Source organism: Rattus norvegicus, chromosome 14 (genome assembly GCF_021556685.1).
Source record: "Rattus norvegicus strain SHRSP/BbbUtx chromosome 14, alternate assembly SHRSP_T2T, whole genome shotgun sequence".
Lineage (NCBI taxonomy): Eukaryota > Metazoa > Chordata > Mammalia > Rodentia > Muridae > Rattus > Rattus norvegicus.
The window spans coordinates 22101961-22123911 of NC_141547.1; the positions used below are offsets into that span (position 1 = coordinate 22101961).

The following is a 21951-nucleotide window of genomic DNA, read 5'->3' on the forward strand; positions in this document are numbered from 1 at the left end:
TACCAATACCATGCAGTTTTTAATCACTATTGCTCTGTAATACAACTTGAGGTCAGGGATACTGATTCCCCCAGAAGGTCTTTTATTGTTGAGTATAGTTTTCACTATCCTGGGTTTTTGTTATTCCAAATGAATTTGCAAATTGCTCTTTCTAGCTTTATGAAGAAATGAGTTGGAATTTTGATGGGGTTACACTGAATCTGTAGATTACTTTCAGCAAGATGGCCATTTTTACTATATTAATCTCGCCAATTCATGAGCATGGGAGATCTTTCCATCTTCTGAGATCTTGAATTTCTTTTTTCAAAGACTTGAAGTTTTTGTCATACAAATCTTTTACTTGCTTGGTTAGAGTCACACCAAGGTATTTTATATAGCTTATGTTCTAAGATCAAAAATAGACAAATGGGGGGTTGGGGATTTAGCTCAGCAGTAGAGCGCTTGCCCAGCAAGCACGAGGCCCTGGGTTCAGTCCCCAGCTCCGAAAAAAAAAATAGACAAATGGGACCTCATAAAATTGCAAAAAATTACATAATTTAAAGGACACCGTCATTAGGACAAAATGGCAGCCAACAGATTGGGAAAAGATCTTTACCAATCCTACATCTGATAGAGGACTAAAATCCAATATATACAAAGACCCCAAGAAGTTAGACTCCAGAAAGCCAAATAACCCTATTAAAATGGGGTACAGAGCTAAACAAAGAATTCTCAGCTGAGGAATATCGAGTGGCCATGAAGCACCTAAAGAAATGTTCAGCATCCTTATCCATCAGGGAAATGCAAATCAAAACAACCCTGAGATTCCACCTCACACCAGTCAAAATGTCTAAGATCAAAAACTCCCATGACATCAGATGCTGGCAAGGATGTGAAGAGAGAGGAACACTCCTCCATTGCTGGTGGGATTGCAAGCTGGTACATCCACTCTGGAAATCAGTCTAAAGGTTTCTCAAAAAAATTAGACATAGTACTACCTGAGGACCCAGCTATACCACTGGGAATGCCAGTGTAAGGAGGTGGGAGAGAGTGAATGGGTTTGTTGGGGGAGCACCCTCATAGAAGCAGAGGGAGGAAAGATGGGATAGGGGATTTCTGGAGGGAAAACTGGGAAAGGGGATAACATTCTTAATGTAAATAAAAAAAATCTAAGAAAAAAGAATAAAATATCCAGTAAAAGAAAAAGAGAAAAAAACCTATTTGATTATTTGAATTCCTACTTACTACTGAATGAACAATCATCTATTATAGCTATCTATTAATGATTACTGAATGAGGAAATTGATAGATTATTTAGATGCACTACTAATAAATTATAATATTTCTATACAACTTTGAAGGTACCAATCACACTAGTCTGATTTTTTTTAACCTTAACTATCTTAGCTTCGTCAATCTTTTGAAAACCCAAAAGAAAATAGCTGTGTTGTGTTTATATTATATGTGATTTTTCTTTTGTTTAAGGAATACTATTTTAATTGTATAACTTCTCAATACTCTGTAAAGTAAAAATTAATCTACTTAGGAACATTAAAGTACACATGTTTTCCTTTCCTCTCCAGACAAGAGAGCTTACTTTTATCATAGCAACTTTCATATCCTAAATGTTGACTATACTGAAGCTTTAAACTCACCAGCTACGCATGAATACAGAACCTTGAGTGAAAGAATCGAGTCTATGGTACGTTAATGCTTGTCTCTTTAATGTTTTTATTGTATTTTTTATCATTTTATTGAAAGCAAATGAGATTCTTCTCTCATGCCATACATCCAGACAACAGTTTCCATGCTTCTACCCCCCTAACCTCGACCTGACCTCTCCTCTTGCCCAGCTACATTTCCTCTCTGTTTCCTCTTCAGAAAAGAGAAATGAAGTGCACACATAAAGACATACACTCACACACACACACACACACACACACACACACACACACACACATGCAGTGCACCTGCAGACCAGTGTTATAGTAGATCATTCAGATGCTCAAAAACATTATTTCCTTTCTTCCTTGAACACTGAGCTTTCTGAATCTTTGAATTTCAAGAAAGTGGGATTGTATAACTTCTTGTATATTATATGATTGTATAATATTGTATATTATAATATGATAATAGACAGTAAAGAAGACCTCAAAACATCATCTCTGCTACTAACCTCACAGATAACAGGAAGCACTGTAGCTGTCAACTAATGTAAACTGGAAAAGGTGATTTATAGAACACACAAGCAGCTACAACAGTGTGTCTGTTCAAAACACCAAAAAAATGTGAGAATTATACTTTAATTCTATTTGTAATGCATTTAAATGACCTACTAAATTGCTAGTATAATGATGATCACTTATGTTTTGATGTGTTGGAATTTTCTTAAGTGATATAATTCATATTAGCCCTTAAAATTCATGAATATAACTGGAGATGATTCTAGAGTATTCTATAACATGAAAGGGTTGTTGGAAATGTCAGTCATGAGGAAAACACAAAATCCTTTCCTCTTCCTTGTTTACTTGATTTTTCCCAATGTTATAAAAACAGCAATAAAACAGGGTATAAAATGAAATGAATATAAAAATGAATTCATTTGAATAGTCTGATAACTTGAGCAGTTAATAAACATGATTCTGAAAAACTTGGTATCAAATCCCAGAATAATATAATTTTCAGCACATGCCTAATTCCTCATTTCTATATTCTTGTGTTGTATACACAAGGGTACAGCCTCGTGTTATAAGTGAAAGCCATCTATTCTCTGTTTTGAAATCACAATATAATTGACCCTGTACTGCAGGGATCTCTGATGAAGTATACGGCTTCTTCCTCCCCTTCAGATATCTCATCACTAGTCCTTCTAATTAGTTTTACCCTAATTTTTATTTCATCTATTCAAAACACAGTCATGTACCACACGCATATCAGAAGTTGTATGAAAGGATTCCCCAAGTGGCTTGAGTCGTGTTCCCAACTACCTGACTCACAGCTCCCAAATCATATATCAGGAGTGACTCGTATTAAAAGCACTCCCTTTCCAGATCATCTGTGCTTAATGGCTGCAAAATAGAAACCACATCAGAAGGTTGCATCATCTGCCTACATTGGCCCTATACTATCTGTGTCAAGACTGAGATGACCTCACCTGATAGATTTCTACCTCACGTTATAGAAGCTCCATGTCACAGATGTCAGAATGAAATAAAGAGACTGCAATTACAGTGAGATTGTTTTCCCGTTTTCTTTCTACAGATTACTGATGCATTTCGAGAATCAAATCTACGAAGTGAGTTTATCAGGACACATGTTGTCAAACTGAGGTAAGTGAAACCTTACCAAAAGCTATATTTGCAAAGTCATAATTTAGAATATTTGCCTTCTCTTTGTACTGTGGCTGTGACACATTCATGCAATTGTTCTAATAATAGGAAAATATTGAGAAAATGAGGCAGCTTAGAAGACAAGGTAAAAAGCTGTATTGATTCTGCTATTGATATAAATAACCATACCACTTAATTCTTAATGGGAGAAGGAAGAAAGGGAAGGGGAAAAGCTGAGAATGAAGGGGACAGTAACGGGGCCATGCTACTGTGTAAATCCATTAGATATCATAGTGCAGTCCATGTAAACAATGTCTCCTTGAATTGTACAATACTTGGGAGGTATTCATGCAAGATCAGTACAGCATGCCAACACTAAAAGTAAGTTTTGACTTCCTAGAATGTTATAATAAAAGGAAGGTATTGTAACAAACTCCATGACAACTCTGCCATTGAGTAATAATAGGAGTGGTAGCATACATGCTTTGTGGGAATCTGCAACTCATGCCTTAGTTACTATGTAAGTATCTACATAGTGTGATAAAACAGGCTTTTCAATGAAAATAGTCACACTGAGTAATAGTTCCAGAACTGTCTTCAATGCCCACATTGCTCAATTCTTCAAATGCCATGAAAATTCATCGATATGCAAAGATATTATGAATTTACCATCAATGTCAAGCATTGTTAACATCTCAAAAAAGGGAAAGGGTTGGTTACATTGAGTTTTAACGAGGAATTAGAGGATAAGGAAGAAAGTATGAGAAGAGTACAGAACACATTTTTACCTGTTCCACATGTATTCCTTTGGGTACCTTGGGTGTGTACTAACTTGTAAAGTTCTGAATTTTAAGCCAACACTGGAAGGAGAAGATGCAAAAGCCTTTCCTTTCCTTCTGTTAACTTCTAACTTGCTGCTACCCCACTGTTGTCCAACTTCTGGTCACACTCTAAAGTACAAGGTGTTCTGGCCAATTCCATCAACAGCATCCAAATCATGAAATCCAGAGAAATCACTTTAGTTCTACTCTTGGACCTCTAAGCACCATTTGGCATTGTTGGCTTGCTGATGGACTATCATGCCTTGGTTCTTAGGACTCTACACAGCCATGATTTTTCTGTTATCTATCTAGATATCTTCTCTCTTTTCTTTGCTAGCTCTAGTATGTTCCTCGTGTGTTGAACATGAGTGTGCAGTGTGAGCCACATATCACAGTTTACAGTCTCTCCTTTCACTGGTTTCAGGTTCTCTATTGATTATCTGTTGATTAGTCTTGAACTTGTATCTCTGACATGATACAACCGTATTTTTCATCCACAGAAGTGAACAAATGTAACGATATTTTTTAGAGAACATTACTATACAGAGATCTGTACCTGTGAAACCATCTCAGTCAAGTGTATTAGTCTCCTAGTATTGTCCATCCCAGTCTTTGGCATCACCATCAACTAGTTGCTTATGAAAAAGATCTGGGAGTCATCTTCAATTCTTGACTTGCCCGCCCTCAGGTCCACATACCCAGTTGCCTAGTCTTCAACTTTGATTACTGAAATACCTCCTAACTCCATAACTTTTAATGTAATGTAACCATCCTTCTCCATATTGGACTGTAACAGTTTCCAAATGCATTTTTTTAACCACTATTCTTGCTCCACTGAATATATCAAACATAAACATTGTTTGAAGGAAAAAACCAAGCATTCCATTTCCTTAATTAAAACTATTCTAATGTCAATACTTTACCATTATTATATTGAGAAGTTTGATGTGTATGTTTATATTTATTTACATATAAATATACATACTTATATGTTTATTAAATAAATATGAATATTTGCATATTTAAATAAGGGAATGCTAAAATACAATAGATATGTAGTTATATATTTATAAATGAGTCCTGATATAAGCATATACAAATTATACACACAAACATAGTAGATGTATATCTTTTATGCACATATTTATCAAGAATATGTATATCAAAAAGTAATTAAATTTTTCTTCCTAGTTTTAAGAACTCTAGAGCATTGAAGGCTAAAGGTAAAGGGCTCTACCCCAGTCACTTGTACCTAGTACAGGATTATTAAGGTGGCAAACAGTGGTTTCAAGTTTAAATGAATGTCAAAGATGGGAGTTATTTGAAGGTGAAGACTCTAGTTGGTGTGTTTTCACTTGAAAACCATGCTAAATGGTTCATGGTTTTCTACCATCATAAATTTTGCTAACCCTAGGAGTCATGTTCTCCAAGAATGAAACGTTCCAAAATATTAAGCCATCAGAACACAGGTAATAAGCAATATACTTAATGCACCTCATTTACCCATATCCTGTGTTTAAAATCTCAGATCAACTTTCACTGCTCCTTCCCCCAAGGTATTTTAGTAAAGTACATAAAATATTTGTTCAATGCCTGTATCAATCATTCATATTTATCAAATTCAACATTTTACTACTTTTTTCAAGAAATCAAAACCTGCCAATGTGGTACAATCTCAATTCTACTCCACTCACCACCAACTCTACTGCTTCTTTTACCCATAGTTCTCAAGGTTAAATGACTATTTCAGAAGTGCTTACCATGTGTCAGACAGTAGATTTGGTTCTAGGTATAGAAAGTGAATTTAGCAAAGGACAAATCTGGGTTTCAATTTTGATGGGGAACATATTCCCTAGGAGGGAGGTCAGCTGATAAGGAACAACAAAAAAAGCACAGACCTGGGTCCGATGTAATATGTTTCATAGAGAAAAATAACCAGTGCAGGACTGAAGATTATATGAGATTAAGAAGCCTTCTATGATGAAATGATATTTGAGCAGAAATACATAAACAATATAGATGAACTTTGAAAATAACAACCTTTCACATGGTAACATGTATGGAGTCAACAAACAGAAAGGATACTACCTATAAGGTTACAATGGAGTTAAAGGTGATCAGAAACATAGACAGAAATGAGATCACACAGGCCTTGTTGGACAGATTAAAGGATTGAAGAGTTTATTCTGAATGACGTAGAAAGTCATTGCAAGGAAGGGGTGTGGTCAATGAATTTTGAAGGATCACAACTGGTGAGGTAGCCCAGTTGGTAAACAGCTCGCCATGAAAGCATGAGAAACTGAGTTCCATTTTCTAGAATCCATGTGTTTTTTGTTTTTTGATTTTTTAAAAAATGGGCATGTTGCCAAATCCTTTAATCCCAGGATAGGAAGGAAGAGATAGAAGGATCCTGGTGTTTAGGCTTCTCATTCTAAGCACACCATGCCAATAAGAGACCCTGTCTCAAACACTAGATGGCTCTAACAACATCTGAGGTGAACCTAGGGCATCCACATACGTGTATGTCCACCAAAATGAACACACACAGATGTTTTAAAGAATCCCTATACTGTCAGATAGAACACAGGGAGGAGGACCAGCACTGACAGTAGGAAGCCTCTGAGGAGTAATAGCAATAAAAATAAGAATGCTACATGCCTAAATAAGATCATAAAGGATATCAAAAAATAACGTGATTCCAGATGAGCCCTTAAAGTAGTATTGGATAGACTGGATAGTGAATGAAAAATATTTTCATTCTCATGCATACTCCTATAGATTTATCATACAAATGTATCCATAATTGATATATAAAAGGGTTCTAAACATTTTCAACATTTATCTGTTGCTTTAGCTGTTGTTAGACTCTGCAACCTCTTCATACCCACTTTTTCAATTACCTGAATTTCTTTAGTTTTGACCAACATCCTCTGTAAATGAGGAAGGAGTAAAGCTATCACTTCAGTGAGGATGCTTTCTATCCTAAAAGCTTTACCTGGTCTTTTTGTTACTTTGCTCTCTTTTGACTTGTTGAGATGATGTCTTACTGTTGAAGCCCAGGATGGCCTCAGGCTAATTCAATTCCCCTGCCTCAACTTTCAGAGTATTGTGATTAAAAGCATGAACCACAACACTCCACTTATCTGATTTTTTGAGGGGGTAAAATCTTATATTTTTCTTATATTTATAATTTTTCTTGTATATTAATCACTTCAAATACACTGTGTGGAACATTTCAAGGGGTTCTTTTGTTGTGGTGGTGGTGGTCGTGTTGTGGTTCTGGTTCTGGTTGTGGTTGTTGTTTTAGCTTGAGAATGCCTTAAAGATTCTGAGAATAAATAGCTAGCATCAACACACATGCAAATATCATAAAGCCAGGCTCGTTTTTTTTTTCAAATTATATAGAAAAATCTTTTCATCCCATTCATAATTGAGCCTTGTAAAGAGATCAAACTTTTCTTTATGATGAGTAGGACCTTTTCTTACTTGTTTCATGTTTATACTGGAGTTCAGTTGTTTAAAATATCAATGCTAACTCCTATTTTGCACTCACCTAAGACCCCACTTCCAGCTCTTTCATTTTTGTTAAATGGAAGGCTACTGAACATTCTAGCATATATAACATAATAAATTGTTTTCTTTCTTTTTTTTTTTTTGGTTCTTTTTTTCGGAGCTGGAGACAATAAATTGTTTTCTTATAACTAGTTTTTCCTCACTAGCATGCAGACTCAGTTTTGAATCTGAAATATAAATCTGTACCATTTTATCTAACATTTGTACAACATTTCAAAATTGCTCAGGTTTAGCATCACATAAATTGTAATTGTTGAGTGTCTACTGCTCCATTTAAACTGCCCAACTGTTGAGAGTGACCACAGTGAAATTTCACCACAGCTAATTTATTGAAACAGAGTAGTACCAAGCGCCATGAAATATTTTGTACATGTTCTTAAAAGTATTAAATTAGTTCCTGGGACAGATAGTGAGTCTGTCATTTGAACTGGCAGTTGAGTTGGAAGGAGGAAACCAAGAAGGATATAAGAAACATCAAGACAAATTTGGACTCTTTTTTTTAAAAAAAACAGACAAACTGTCCTAGAAACACAATAACCAAAAGCAGCCTGAAGAGGAAAGGATTTATCTGGATTATGCTTCCACATCACTGTTGAGCATTGAAGGAATCCAGGACAGGCACTCAAACAGGCAGGAACCTGGAGACAGGAACTGATGCAGAAGACATGGAAAGATATTGCTTACTGGCTTGCTCTTCATGGCTTTCTTATAGAACCCTGGACCCCCAGCCAGGATGGCATGACCTACAATAGGCTGGGCCCTCCTCCATTAATCACCCATTAAGAAAATATTCTACAGGCTTGCCTAAAGCCTGATATTATGGAGGTATTTTCTTAATCAAAGTTTCCTCCTCTTATATGACTACAGCTTGGGTCAAGTTGATATAATGCTAGACAGCACAGAAGCCTGCACCAGATGTAGGGGATGGCTCGTGATGTCAATTATTTGTAACCAAGGGCACAATGAAACCACCAAACTGGACCACTCTGTGGGTAGAAAGAAAGCTGTAGGGGACAAGATCAAACTGTCAAATGTGTCTGGGAAACAAAGTACAGGAACTTGTCAGGAAATCAATCCAATATTTTTGATAGTCAGTGGGATAGGAGTCTTTGAGCTGATATAATTTGTTTGAGGTAAACATGCTTGCCCAAGAAAGTTGAACTTTTGGGTAGATAAAGAAGGTTAGATGTCCCACGCGCGACCTCTCGCCGGCAAGAAACACGCGGGGACATAGAAATCCTTGCTGCGACCAAACTCTTATTTTAATCTTAAGGAGAAGCCTCGGCGCGCCAACATGGTGCGCTTATATACATCCTAGCGCGGCGCATCCACACCTGATTGGTTGTTTACCCATGATCTCATAAGGCACGCCCCGGAGTGGGCAAAGACCTGGCACGAAGGCACTCTTGCACATGCGCACACAGATAACTTCCTGAAAGGGAGTCGGCTGGCGCGGCGAAGGCTAGCGCCATCTTGTAATGGCGGAGGCTATCCTGGCCTTCCACGTGGGGCGCAGTGGAAGCCAGCGCCATCTAGTGGTGGCGAATGTTATTGCGGCCCTCTACAGTTAGTGGTTTTCTTGGTATACACAAATCTACCTTACAAACTTCCTGAGGAATTCTGGACTTAGGCTTCTGTTTACCCAATAACTTTATCTTTAACTATAACTAAACCTTCTGTTTAGGACACGGTCAGCATTGCTGCTGCTTTGGCTGTTATTGGCATGAAATAAAGCAGAGTTTATCTATAGTTTGATATCATCAAGTTCATTATGAGGAATGTGTCTCTGTGGTCAATCAAGACATAAATAAAATATTAATATATGGCTACAAACTTGTCATGGTCAGATAAACGGGTCTATGTAACATAAAATTAACTTGGTGCCATCAATCACACAAACGTGATACTTTATCAATTTTTAAGTGTGTTTAAGACAGTAAATATTTTCTCAATTTGAGGCTGATAGTGGTTACAGTGCACTTAGTGTTTTCCATGCATTCTTTCCGAAAGTTCTACATCAATTTATCCATATACTCTTCATGAAAACCCACTTGAAACAGTAAGATTTTTGGACACAGTGTATGAAAAGACTTAAACAGTTTGCAAAAAGTCACCTGGTGGCAGCATTCTGACTTCAAAAGCCAGCTATACTGTATGGTGACCACAGTGATTTGTGTTAAAAATCAAATTTGAGAGGGAGTATTATGATATACCATTGTGTGTATGCTATTATGTAAATATGTTCTCACATGAATTCCTTTAAAATCGTTTAATCAAGAGGAGTATATAAGCAGTACAAAATTACTCAAAAGGTCTCTTATGAATTACAGAAAAGAAGGGAGTGGTGTGGTTGCGGATGTTGTCATGAAATTTCGATCTAGTAAGCGTAACAACAAAAAGGCAATGAAAACCAGAATCCAATCTGTGCTACAAAGACTCAGCAGCTCTGGGAACTTGGAAATAGCCCCTTCGAATGAGATAACATGCAAGTACCATGTCTTATGCCTCTTCGTTTTAATACATCTTTCAATCTCACTCATTCAAGTTCACATATTAATAAAATGAGACTCACCTCACTCTTTGTAATTGACCTTTCAAAAGTGTATTACAATTCTAAATATTATAGACAGCTCTCTAATATAGAACATGCAACTTTTTTTTTACTTTTTACTAGCTATAATTGTTCTAAAATTTTGATTTTTTTCCTTAGACATTGTAATTTCAACATGGGAAGAGATCTATTTCCTAGTGTTCACACCAGGGCAATATATTTTAACTTGTTTTAACATATCTGTTTCTATTCTGTTTTGAGTCCTATATAGAATGAGAGAACATGGCAAAGAAAACTTACACATTTTCTTTCTGAAATTGATTAGGTAGTTCTTTAAGGCTTTTCCAATAGCAGTGAACTTTAGAGGTTGGGATCTAAAAGAACTCAAGGCTTCATTTGAAAAATTATAAAAATTTTATAAAAATTAAAATCATAATCCCTGACTGATGTCTCCAACCTGCTAAAGAAAAAATACGAAAATAACTTTTTAATATTCTAATTCTATAGAACTTATTATGAAAAAAGTTCAGGCATCACTTTGACAACTGATTTTGATTCCTTTAGATATTTACCCAGCAGAAGACAGTTGGATCATATGGTAGTTGTATTTTTAGTCTTTCTTAAAAATCTCCAGACTGTTTTCTATAACAACAATGGTAATTAACATATCAGTTTTATTTACACTATTTTCCTATTACCCAGAATTTGATATGTAATAATCAATAAATAATTGTTACATGACTTAAAGAAATGAATATGTAATAACAGACATCTCTTTGGCTCTGCCTGCATTACTTATTGTCACAAGTCAGATTTCACATTGAGCTCAAGATCAAAAGGGTTTTCATAGTTCCAACCCTGGTCTAGTATATACCTATTACAACAGTACTACTTGTTAAAGTGTTAGAAGTCTTGCTTATTGGAAAATAATCACTGCATTAGACTGACAAAGATCAGCCCTCAAAGCTCTCTGCATACCTCTATTTCCCTTTCTGTAACTCTCTTCTCCTCTTCCAACTAAGGTGGCGATCCCTTTGGAGCTCCAGTGCTCCTTTCTCACAGGGGTCACTTAAGACCATCAGAAAACACAGATGTTTACATTATGACTCATAAAGTAGGAAAATCACAGTTATGAAGTAGCAACAAAAATTTGTGTGTTGGGGGTGTCACAGAACGAGGAACTATATTAAAGGTTGACAGCATTAGGAATGTGGGAACCACTGCCCTAGGTACTGCTCCAGCACCATGCTTCCCTGTTTCTGACTGTAATTACCCATATACCAGGTCTAAGAAAAAATCACCTCTTCTCCTACACATTAAGACATATTTCCACCAACCGCATTGGTAGCAATGAATAGCCTAGTAAGAGCACCAGTGGAAGGGGAAGCCCTTGATCCTGCCAAGACTGAACCCCCAGTGAACGTGATTGTTGGGGGAAGGGCGGCAATGGGGGGTGGATGGGGAGGGGAACACCCATATAGAAGGAGAGGGGGAGGGGTTAGGGGGATGTTGGCCCAGAAACCTGGAAGGGGAATAACAATCGAAATGTAAATAAGAAATACCCAAGTTAATAAAGATTAAAAAAAAAAGATATATTTCCAAAGAGTTTCTTGGGTATTTGCTATTTATTTGGTAGCATGCTGGGAAATTTTGCAAATGAATAGCATTTTCTAACTTCCCAGAAGCAGCAAAAAAAAAAAGAAAGAAAGAAAAGAAACGGAAAAAGAAAAGGAAGAAAGAAATGAAGGAAGGAAGGAAAAATCCTAACTGGAAGTTAATGATCGGACTTGATAATTGAGAGCATATATACAGAGTCAGTATAGAGTTGAGTGCACTTCTATAGTAAGCATAAGGCCCTGGATTATTTTTCAAAACATGAAAAAAAAAATGAAGCAAGAGAAAGAGTCCACCAGGTCAAGCCTACACCGTGTAAAGATAGCGACTGCTATAGGGATCTAGAAAAGAAAGAGACTGGAGAACAGATGGACTCACAGACATGAGAAGGACCTGCCCATCCTCAGATATGGGAAGAAGGAACTTGGCCTGAGAAAGAGAGAAGGGTGGAAAATCCGAGTACTTCAAGAATCACCATGCTTTGAAAAAGCAATGGAACAAGAAGCTGATGGATATCCTATAGGTAATTTTGCTGCCTCCATTAGGAGCCAGAGTCAGAGTTCCTATGCTGGCAGTTAGGATTAAAACTCAAGTGTTTATTGTTCAAAGAAGGAAGAAAAGCTATCAGTTGATTTTGTTAGCTTTTCCTGCTTCCAACAGGATGACTTGGTCCTACTGATGCTGGCAAAAGTACACGAAGCACACAAACCTTGTGAAACTTGTAGCTGGAAATAATTTCGCATAAACCAGTTTTCGAGACCATGAAAGCGTGGTCTTAGGAAGCGTGGTCTCATCTTATTGAAAATAAGAAGGCTGTCCGATAAAAATTTTAAAGTTTGGCAGAATGCAATCTTTAGACATCATTTTAGACAGCATCGCTCTGATAAAATAGCAATTTAGGAAATCCGTTTGAAGTTAGTCTAACTGTACAAATGTCAGACAACCAGAGTAGAGAGCAGCAAAGTGGATGACGTTCATTCAAAGGGATGAGAATAAGAGAAGGAAGATTTTCATCCATCTCTAACTGCCTATAGATAGGGTATCTCTTACTAAGGGAGGAAATATAGGTAGCAAGTTTCTGATAAAGCATGTTCATGCTGAGGTTGAAAGGACGGTTAGACCTGCCTTAGAGACTGTTGTGAGTGGAGACCTGGAAATAGGGCACACAGACTATGTGACGCTGATGTTGGCTTTTCTGGCACTCCCAACAACCCTGCTACTGACTATTATTTCATAACACACATCTGACATCCGGGAACACTGCTGCTATTTTTACCTTCCATTTAGGCTGCCCTTTCCGTTCTTGTCCTCATGAGCCCTTCCTTAAGAGTTTCAAAGTGTAGTGCAAATGTTATGTCCTTCATGATGGCATCTGTCACCCTCTAGCTATTGTTAGCCTTTTCTCCACCTAACTTTCCATTTGAATGATATTTTGGTTAACATCTCCCTGTAAATAATGTGTTAAGAGACACCTTGTTTTTGTTCACTATTGAAGAAACAACACATAACATAGCAATACTAAAGTAATATGCACATATACCAATGTCTACTCGCAGGTGTATTTGAATAATGAACAAATGGCCTCTTCTATAAGATAGCATGCTCTACCCTAAGGCCTGCTTAAGCCTTCTTTTGCCAAGAGAAATGAATGACTTTTGGAGCAGAGAAGTCTGTTAAGTATTTCATGAAGCCTGTAAGCACAACTTCAACCGTTTGAGTACAAGGACACACTGCAATGAAGTTGCAAAGAGAGATTTCTAGGGCGCATGACTCAGGTTATTTCCAAAAGCTCGAGGTGGAGCCTGGGAATCTGAATTTCAGCAAACCCTCCCTGTGACCACGTCTCTGGTTGTCTCGTCACTGAGCTTCATGAAATCAGGGTGAAATGAGTTTCAGCTTCTGTTTTGTTGATCTTCTTCTCGTGCTTTCTTTCTTAACGCTAGCACTCACTGACCAGGATACAGAAAATGTTTTGACTCAAGGTAAGTTTTTAAATTATTTTAAATTACCTATTAAATTATAAGGATTTTGAGCTCCCTGACAAGGCCATATTAGTCAAGTTGGTGCCTTCATTCTGAGTTCACTCCAGAGGGCTCTTCTTGAAAGCAGGCACTGCACTCCACTCTGGTCGGTGGAACAATGTTTAAGCAATTCTTTCTCCTAGGAAAGAAGAATGGAAGGGAAGTTGAGGGCAATCCACTTGGCACTCGGCATCAAACTCCTGCCAATTTTCTTGGCTGTTCTGAAAAGCTTTGTTCCTGTTGTTCTAAAGCAATGTTTCCTTAGACCTGTAAATTACATTTGATGGCAAAACTCATGTAGCTTTTGCAAACCACCAAAATGGCTTGCTTTGTTGTGGATTTGGGCTAATTATAAGGTAATAAATTATAGATGTCTTGTCAGTTGAAGGCCTATAACCTCAAGGGAAAGTCATCGTGTGCCAGTGTCAGCCCAGATATATTCTCGGGCTAGGAGGACAGGCATAGAATTTCTAGAAACAATGAACTTTACTTCTCAGATCAGCCAAATGTACTTAGAAGTTAGTTCCAGGTTCTTGGATTTCTGATTTAACTTAGATACGTAAAAGGTTTTTGAGTGAGACTCCACTCCGCTATATTTTCAATTCAGTTCTGTGTTTAATCTATGATTATTTTGAACAAAATTGTAATAAGATAATTGCTAGGGAATTTATTTGGAGAAAGCAGGAAAAGGAGACCATAGCCGTGTATGTTCTTAATGGAAGTCTACTTAAATCTCCTTTATTGGGAAATTTGTAAGAACGCACTTGTCTAGGGTTAGCAACCTATTGCCAATAGCAATAGAAATTATGATTCATGATATACCTCTAGCATTACTAATAAATATTAAACTAGACATGAGAAAAACTGTCATGTAAGATTTTGGGTTGAGAAGAACTGAACAAACAAAGCCACCCCAACCCATTTCACCTTCTGGCATTAAAATGTTTGTAGGTTTCTTAAGATATTTAAATATAGTTTTATGATAGAGAATCTCCACAGTAATTTTCTACATGGGAACAACCACCAGCTTGCCGGCATGTTTGCGCTGTTGATGTTGATGATGATGATGATGATGATGATGATGATGATGATGATGATGATGATGAAGATGTTGTTGTTGTTGTTGCTGCTGCTGCTGCTGCTGCTGTTAGAATGTGGAGCACGTCCAGACCTTATAACACTGTCAGAAGAGAGAATCATTGGAGGCACTCAAGCTGAGACAGGTGACTGGCCCTGGCAAGTCAGTCTACAGCTCAACAATGTCCACCACTGTGGAGGTACCCTGATCAGTAACTTGTGGGTCCTGACAGCCGCTCACTGCTTCAGAAGGTGAGGCCATAGCTACTCATCCATGTAGGAATAATTAAGAAAGAAAGATACATGGTGACTCCACCCATAACACGTATGACTAAACATAATTGGATATTGACACTGGAATAATTCAATGGAGAATATTTCTGAGTCTTTTCTTTTTTATTCATGGAAATATAATTGTTCTTTCTCCTTTAGCTTATTGGTTTGCTGGTAGTTCTCTGTTTCGGATCACAGTTCTCCATCACAGCAGAGGGAGGAAAAAAAAGGATCCTACATGAGAATGCTTAATTTACATACTTGTTATAAAAGTTTATGAAATTTATACAACTTCTGTTCCCAAGATAGGAGCAACATTGTTATATATGTGGTAGTGTTACAGACAGGACATATCATAGTAATGCAAAAAATAAAATGTTAAATTGTTGTTATCTACGCTGGAGAGACAGTTAATGGCTAAGAGCACTAGTCACTTATTCAGAGAATTCAAGATCAGTTTTCAGCATCCCTACGCTGGCTCTAGTTCCAAGGCACCCAACATTTTCTGACGTCTTGCAGGCATCAGACATGTAGGCGGTGCATATACATTCAGACCGAACACGTTCATACACATATAATTGAATAAAGAAAATAATTTTTATTTTAATTTTTATTAATAAAGGGTTTTCACATTATATCATGAAAGCTAATGAGTAGACTGATAGTTGGCCTAGAGATTACAAAATCCCATTCATTTAATTTTTTAAAATTGATTTAATACCTATATCGAACACAATATTATACCTCATAGAAGTACCAAATACACCTTCGAAATGCTTATATTAGGTTGTTTACAATTAGTCATTAAGAGTGACTACAGGCTACTACTTCCACTATGATAAGTGACTGGTGGAGGGGAGCCGTGCAAACTTACTCTGTTGGTACAGGGGAAGGTCACACTGCTCTTAAGAGAAGGATTTTTCAGGTCAACGTGATGAAAATACCTAGGGGACGCATCTCCTTCTCCAAGGAGAAGGAAGGGGAGAAGGGGGCGAGCATTTGTGTGAGAGAAGACAGGTTGGAGAGGGGCCACTGATACCGGGATGTAAAGTGAATAAATAAATAAATAAATTTTTACAAATGGGGGAAAACTAAAATTTAAAAAAAACACCCAGAAAAGTAAACCCCAGTGGGCCCCTAACCATACCCACTCTTTTCTTGGCTAACCAGTAGAAAACAGCATCCTTAGCATATATTCAAATTGACCCTCAGTCAAATAAACCCAAACTCACTTCCTCAACTGTGCAGCCTTTCTCTCATCTGCCTCTTTGGCCATTTTCCCATCTACGACACTTCTCAAACTGCCGTTTTCTCCCCGAAATGGTATCCTTTCTAATTCCCCATCTGTTCATCCTGGGATTCTTTGAGATAGTCACGATTCCGAAGAAATGCCATTGAGCTCTGAGAAAGCTGTCTGTCACTGCAGTGTTCTTCACAAAACCATTTACTATCTGAAGATGGAGTGAGCACGAAAACAACTGGGGGGCAGTCTCTGAACAAAGGTTCTAGGAAACCACACGTTTTTCTCTATTGTCTTCTACCACTGTTTTATAACCCAGTGTTTGCTAAATAAATTTGAAATTTATTTGGGACATCCTCCTAAAATCCTGAGATTCTGGTTTAATCGGGCATAGTTGCTGCTGCATTTCAGGTAACGCCAGGAACAAAATTCATTTCAATCATCAGTTGCCAAACAGTAAGACTGCACTGTTGGCTTTCAGTCACACCCTTAGTGTGGAAACCAAACGTGTAAATACCTGGACTCAGCAGGCATTTAATATAATTAAGGATGCACTAGAAACAGGATTACATCTGCATAGTAGTAGAACCTAGTTATCAAAACTGAGGACAGAGTAGCACTATTTTAAAAGATACAGTCCCAAGTATCACCAATGATCACCAAAGAAATGAAGGAGACATCTTTTGATTTTGCCACCACAAAACTACTTACCACGTTGGTGGACCCAACAGAGCTGTAAACCCTTATGAGCCATGTACTGTTCCCTCAGTAATGGCCCGATCATCAGTGAGAACCACGAGTAGGAACTTGTTGGGGACTAGCCAACCTTACATCCAGGTACACAGAAGTGATGAGGTTCTATTGAAGATTATTCTATTGTCATCTCCTCAGTGGTGCTTTTATGGTAATTTCACACTTTTTCCAATAATCTTTGTGTTTGCTGATAGTTCACTTGTCTCTTCAAGTGGTGTATTGAATGCCAAAAGTTTAGAAATCATAATCATTTAGGTTTTAATTCCGAAGACTTTCCTTATACAAACTAGACAGCCTCGGCTTGTTGAGCTATGAATGGAGAGAGTTACAACTATAGTTAGCGACAGCCCACGTGGTTCCAAATGCCATGCTTGACATGCTTCTGTTTCATTAGTACTTCATAGTCAATAACATTCTATACATAAACTAAGGATGCCATACTTACATGCATCCCTAAAGGGACTGGCATAATCATAATGATGCTTGTGTGTGGCGGAGATAAGATTTATATGTAAATACTTATATTCACTTTATAACTGAGGTTCATTCGTGTGTAATCAAGAACTTCTTATACACATTTTTTGTATTAACTCCACTGTCTGAAAAATCTTTTTAAATTAATTAATTAATTTTTACTTATTCACTTTACATCCTGCTCACTTTCACCCCCTCCCACAATCCTCCCCTCATTCCTTCCTCTTCTACTCTGAGAGGGTGACTTCCACCCCGCACCTGGGTTATCTCCCACCTTGGCACACCAAGATAGAAGAATTTATCCCACCTACAGACAACAGCTTTTTGGATAGCTCCCACTCCAGTTGTTCAAAACCCACATGAAGACCAAGCTTCACTTCTGCTACATATGTGTGGGGAGGCCTAGGACCATTTCACCTGGTTGGTGGCTCAGTATCTGAGAGCCCCTAGTGTCCAGGTTAATTGACTCTGTTGGTCTTTCTGGGGAGTTCCAAAACCCTCAAGGCTTACAATCCCTCCCCTTGTTCTTCCCTAAGAATCTCTGAGACTCTTCTTCCATAGGAATCTCCAAGATCCATCCACTTTGTGGTTATGGGGGTCTACTTCTGTGTGAGTCAGTTGCTGGATGGAGCCTCTTAGAGGACAGCCATGCTAGACTCCTGTCTGTAAGCATAACAGAGCATCATTAATAGTGTCAGGGATTGGATCTTGCCCATGGAATGGATCTCAAGTTGGGCTAGCTATTGGTTGGTTATTCCCTCTGCCTCTGCTCCATCCCTCGTACCTGCATTTCTTGTAGTCAGGATAAATTTTGAGTCAAAAGTTTTGTGGGTCAGTTGGTGTCCTCATCACTCCACTGGGGTTCCAGGCCACAGGAGATGGCCTCTCCAGGTTCTATATCCCCAATGCTGTGTCACAACTAAGGTCACTCCCATTGATTCTTGGGTGCCTCCTCTATCCCAATCTCTGTCACATCCTATAGATTCCCCAACCTCCCCACCCACTTCAGTTGCAGATTTCTATTCATCTCTCCTTTCCCTACTCACATCTGATCCAGAACTACCCCTATTCTGCTCCCCATCCCATCTCCCACTCAGTTCCCTCTCTCCATCTGCCTCCCATGACCATTCTATTCCCCCTTCTAAGTGAGATTTACACATCCTCAGTTGTGCCTTCTTGTTTAGCTTAAATGGGTCTGTGGAGTATAGCATGAATACCCTTAATTTTATGGCTACTATCCACTTATAAGTGAATACATACCATGCATGTCCTTTTGGGACCGAGTTACCTCACTCTGGGTAATATTCTCAAGTTCAATCCATTTGCCTACAAATTCATGATGTCTTTTTTTTTAATAATGGAACAGTATGCCATTTTATAGATGTACCAATTTTCTTTATCCATTCTTCAATGGAGGGGCATCTAGGTTGTTTCCTGGCTATTATGAATAAAGCTGTTATGAACATAGTCAAGCAAGTATCTTTGTGGAATGGTGATACATCTTTTGGCTGTATGCGCAGGAGTGGTATAGCTGGATCTTGAGGTAGAACTATTACAAGGTTTCTGAGAAAATGCCAAATTGATTTCCAAAGTGATTGTACAAGTTTACACTTCCACCGGCAATGGGGGAGTGTTCCCCTGACTCCACATCCTTGCCTGCATGTGCTATCTCTTGAGGTTTTTGTATCTTAGCCATTCTGATCAATGTAAGATAGAACCTCAGAGCTGTTTTGATATTCATTTCCCTAATGACTAAGGTCTTTGAACATTTCAAGTGTTTCCCGGCCATTTGAGATTCCTCTGTTGAGAATTCTGTTTGGCTCTGTGCTCCATTTTTAATTGGGTTGTTTGGGTTGTTGATGTCTAACTTCTTGAGTACTTTATAAATTTTGGATATTACCCCTCTGTCAGATGTAGGCTTAGTGAAGATCCTTTTCCGATCTGTAGGCTTCTGTTTTGTCCTATCGACAGTGTCCTTTGCCTTATAGAAGCTTTTCAGTTTCTTGAGGTTCCAATTATTAATTGTTGATCCAGCTTGAGCCATTGGTTTTCTGTTCAGAAAAATTGTCTCGTACTGTCTGTTAGTTTGGTTATTTCTCTGTTTAGTTTTTGTCTGGATGACCTGTCAACTGGTGACAGAGGGGTGAGGAAGTCTCCCACTGTTAATGGGAGAGGGGAGTTGATGTGTGATTTAAGCTTTAGCAATCCTTCTCTTACAAATGCGGGTGCCCTTGTGTTTGGTGCATAGATGTTCAGAATTAAGATACCATCTTGGTAGATTTTTCTTTGATGAGTATAAAGTGTCCTTCTCTGTCTCTTTTGATTAATTTTTGGTTGAATGGTTTGCTTCCTGGGTCCATTTTCTTGAAAAACTTTTTTTCCAGCCCTTTTCTCTGAGGTAATGTCTGTCTTTATTGCCTAAAGGCGGACATACCAGAATTATACCCAACCTATGAACAGAGACTCACCATAGATGGTATGTTTCTTATATGCAACAGAAAGATGGATCCTGTTTCTGCATCCATTCTGTTAGCCTGTGTCTTTTTATTGGGGAATTGGGTCCATTAATATTGAGAGATATTAACAACAAGTGATCATTAATTCCTGTTATTTTGATGGTGGTGGTGGTGGTGGTGGTGGTGTGTGTGTGTGTGTGTGTGTGTGTGTGAGAGAGAGAGAGAGAGAGAGATTGTGTGTGTGTGTGTGTGTGTGTGTGTGTGTGTGTGTGTGTGTGTGTGCATGTGCTTCCCTTGCTTTTGATGGTATGGAATTACTTATTTCCTGTGTTTTCTTGGGTATACTTATCTTCCTTTGGTTGGAGCTTTCCTTTTAGTGTTTTCTGTATGACTAGATTTGTGAAAAGATATTATTTGAATTGGATTTGCCTTGAAATATTTTGTTTTCTCCATCTATGGTGATTGAGAGGTTTTTTTGGATATAATGGTCAAGGTTGTCTTCTGTAGGTTTTTTTAAAAGTTGGAAGTATCTACCCAGGCCCTTCTGGCTTTTAGAGTCTCTGTTGAGAGATCAAATGTAATTCTGATAGGTGTGCATTTGTATGTCGCCTAGCTTTTTCCCTTGCCACTTTTAATATTCTTTGTTCTGTAGATTCTGTGTATTGATTATTATGAGACAGGAGAATTTTCTTTTCTGGTCCAATCTAATTGGTGTTCTATAAGTTTCTTGTATGTTTATAGGCATCTTTCTTTAGGTTGGGGAAGTTTTCTTCTATGATTTTGCTGAAAATATTTTCTGGTTCTTAGAGCTGGGACTCTTCACCTCTTTCTATTCCTGTTATCCTTAAATTAGGCCTTCTCATGGTATCCAAAATTTCCAGCATGCTATTATCAGGAATATTTAGATTTAACATTTTCTTTGCCTGATTATAAAGTTCTTCTATTGTATCTTCTATGCCTGAGATTCTCTCTTCTATCTCTTGTATTCTGTTGGTAATACTTGCATCTGTTGTTGCTCTTCTCTTCCCTTGTCTTTCTATCTCCAGGATTCCCTCTGATTGTGGATTTTTTTTTTATTGCTTCTTTTTCCACTTTCAGGTCTTGCACAGCTTTATTTCCTTCCTTCACTGGTTTGATTTTATTTTCCTGTATTTTTTTATCCCTTTTTAAAGGCTTCTATGATCTTTATAAGAGTGGATTTAAGGTCATTTTCTTATACTTTGGTTGTGTTAGAGCTTGCTCTCATAGGGCAGCTCTGTTCTGATGGTATCATATTTCCCCGACCTTTGTTGATTGTGTTCTTTTGAGAACTTTTAGCCATCTGGGTGGCTTCTACCCCTGGATGTTTCTGTTGTAGTAGTTATTGGTAGGGGGTTTTCCTCCAGGGTCCTGGTGTGGGTATCCTTGGACTGTATGATTCTGAACCAGCAGCTCTGTATGGTTCAGGATCCCCATGTCTGATGAAGGTCAGCAGAGAGATCGGGGGAGGATGGAAGTTCCACTGGGATAGCAGATTGCTTATAGCAGCTTGGGGTTCCCCAGAAGACTCACTGATTGGGAAAGTTGGGTACGGGAAGGGAAATTAACCTATATGGTTCAGGATCCACAGGTTTAATGAAGGTGGGTGGAGAGGTGGTGGAAGAATGAAGGTTCCCCTAGGATAGCACACTGATCAGTCCTAAAAACTATTATTAAAGTATTATCTAATCAAATTTTGCTTCCCTTCAATCTGAGGAGCAATATTAAGTTAAACAACTTTCAAAACTGAAAATGTTTCTTTTCATCAGGAT

The 21951-nt window shown here is 38.0% G+C and overlaps 1 protein-coding gene across 4 annotated transcripts in view; it reads left to right on the top strand.

Moving 5' to 3' along the window:
- The window catches only part of Tmprss11d (transmembrane serine protease 11D), a 59794-nt gene that overhangs the window by 30084 nt on the left and 7759 nt on the right, over positions 1–21951 (top strand). For 3 of the 4 annotated variants that reach the window (XM_087584273.1, XM_087584272.1, NM_001033652.2), the window contains 5 exons: positions 1563–1681; positions 3241–3308; positions 10033–10187; positions 13811–13849; positions 15040–15217. In XM_087584273.1, the coding sequence (XP_087440399.1) occupies positions 1563–1681; positions 3241–3308; positions 10033–10187; positions 13811–13849; positions 15040–15217 (559 nt within the window). Of the gene's footprint in view, positions 1–1562; positions 1682–3240; positions 3309–10032; positions 10188–13721; positions 13850–15039; positions 15218–21951 lie in introns of those variants that run through there. The other variant, NM_022630.2, reaches the window with a different exon arrangement.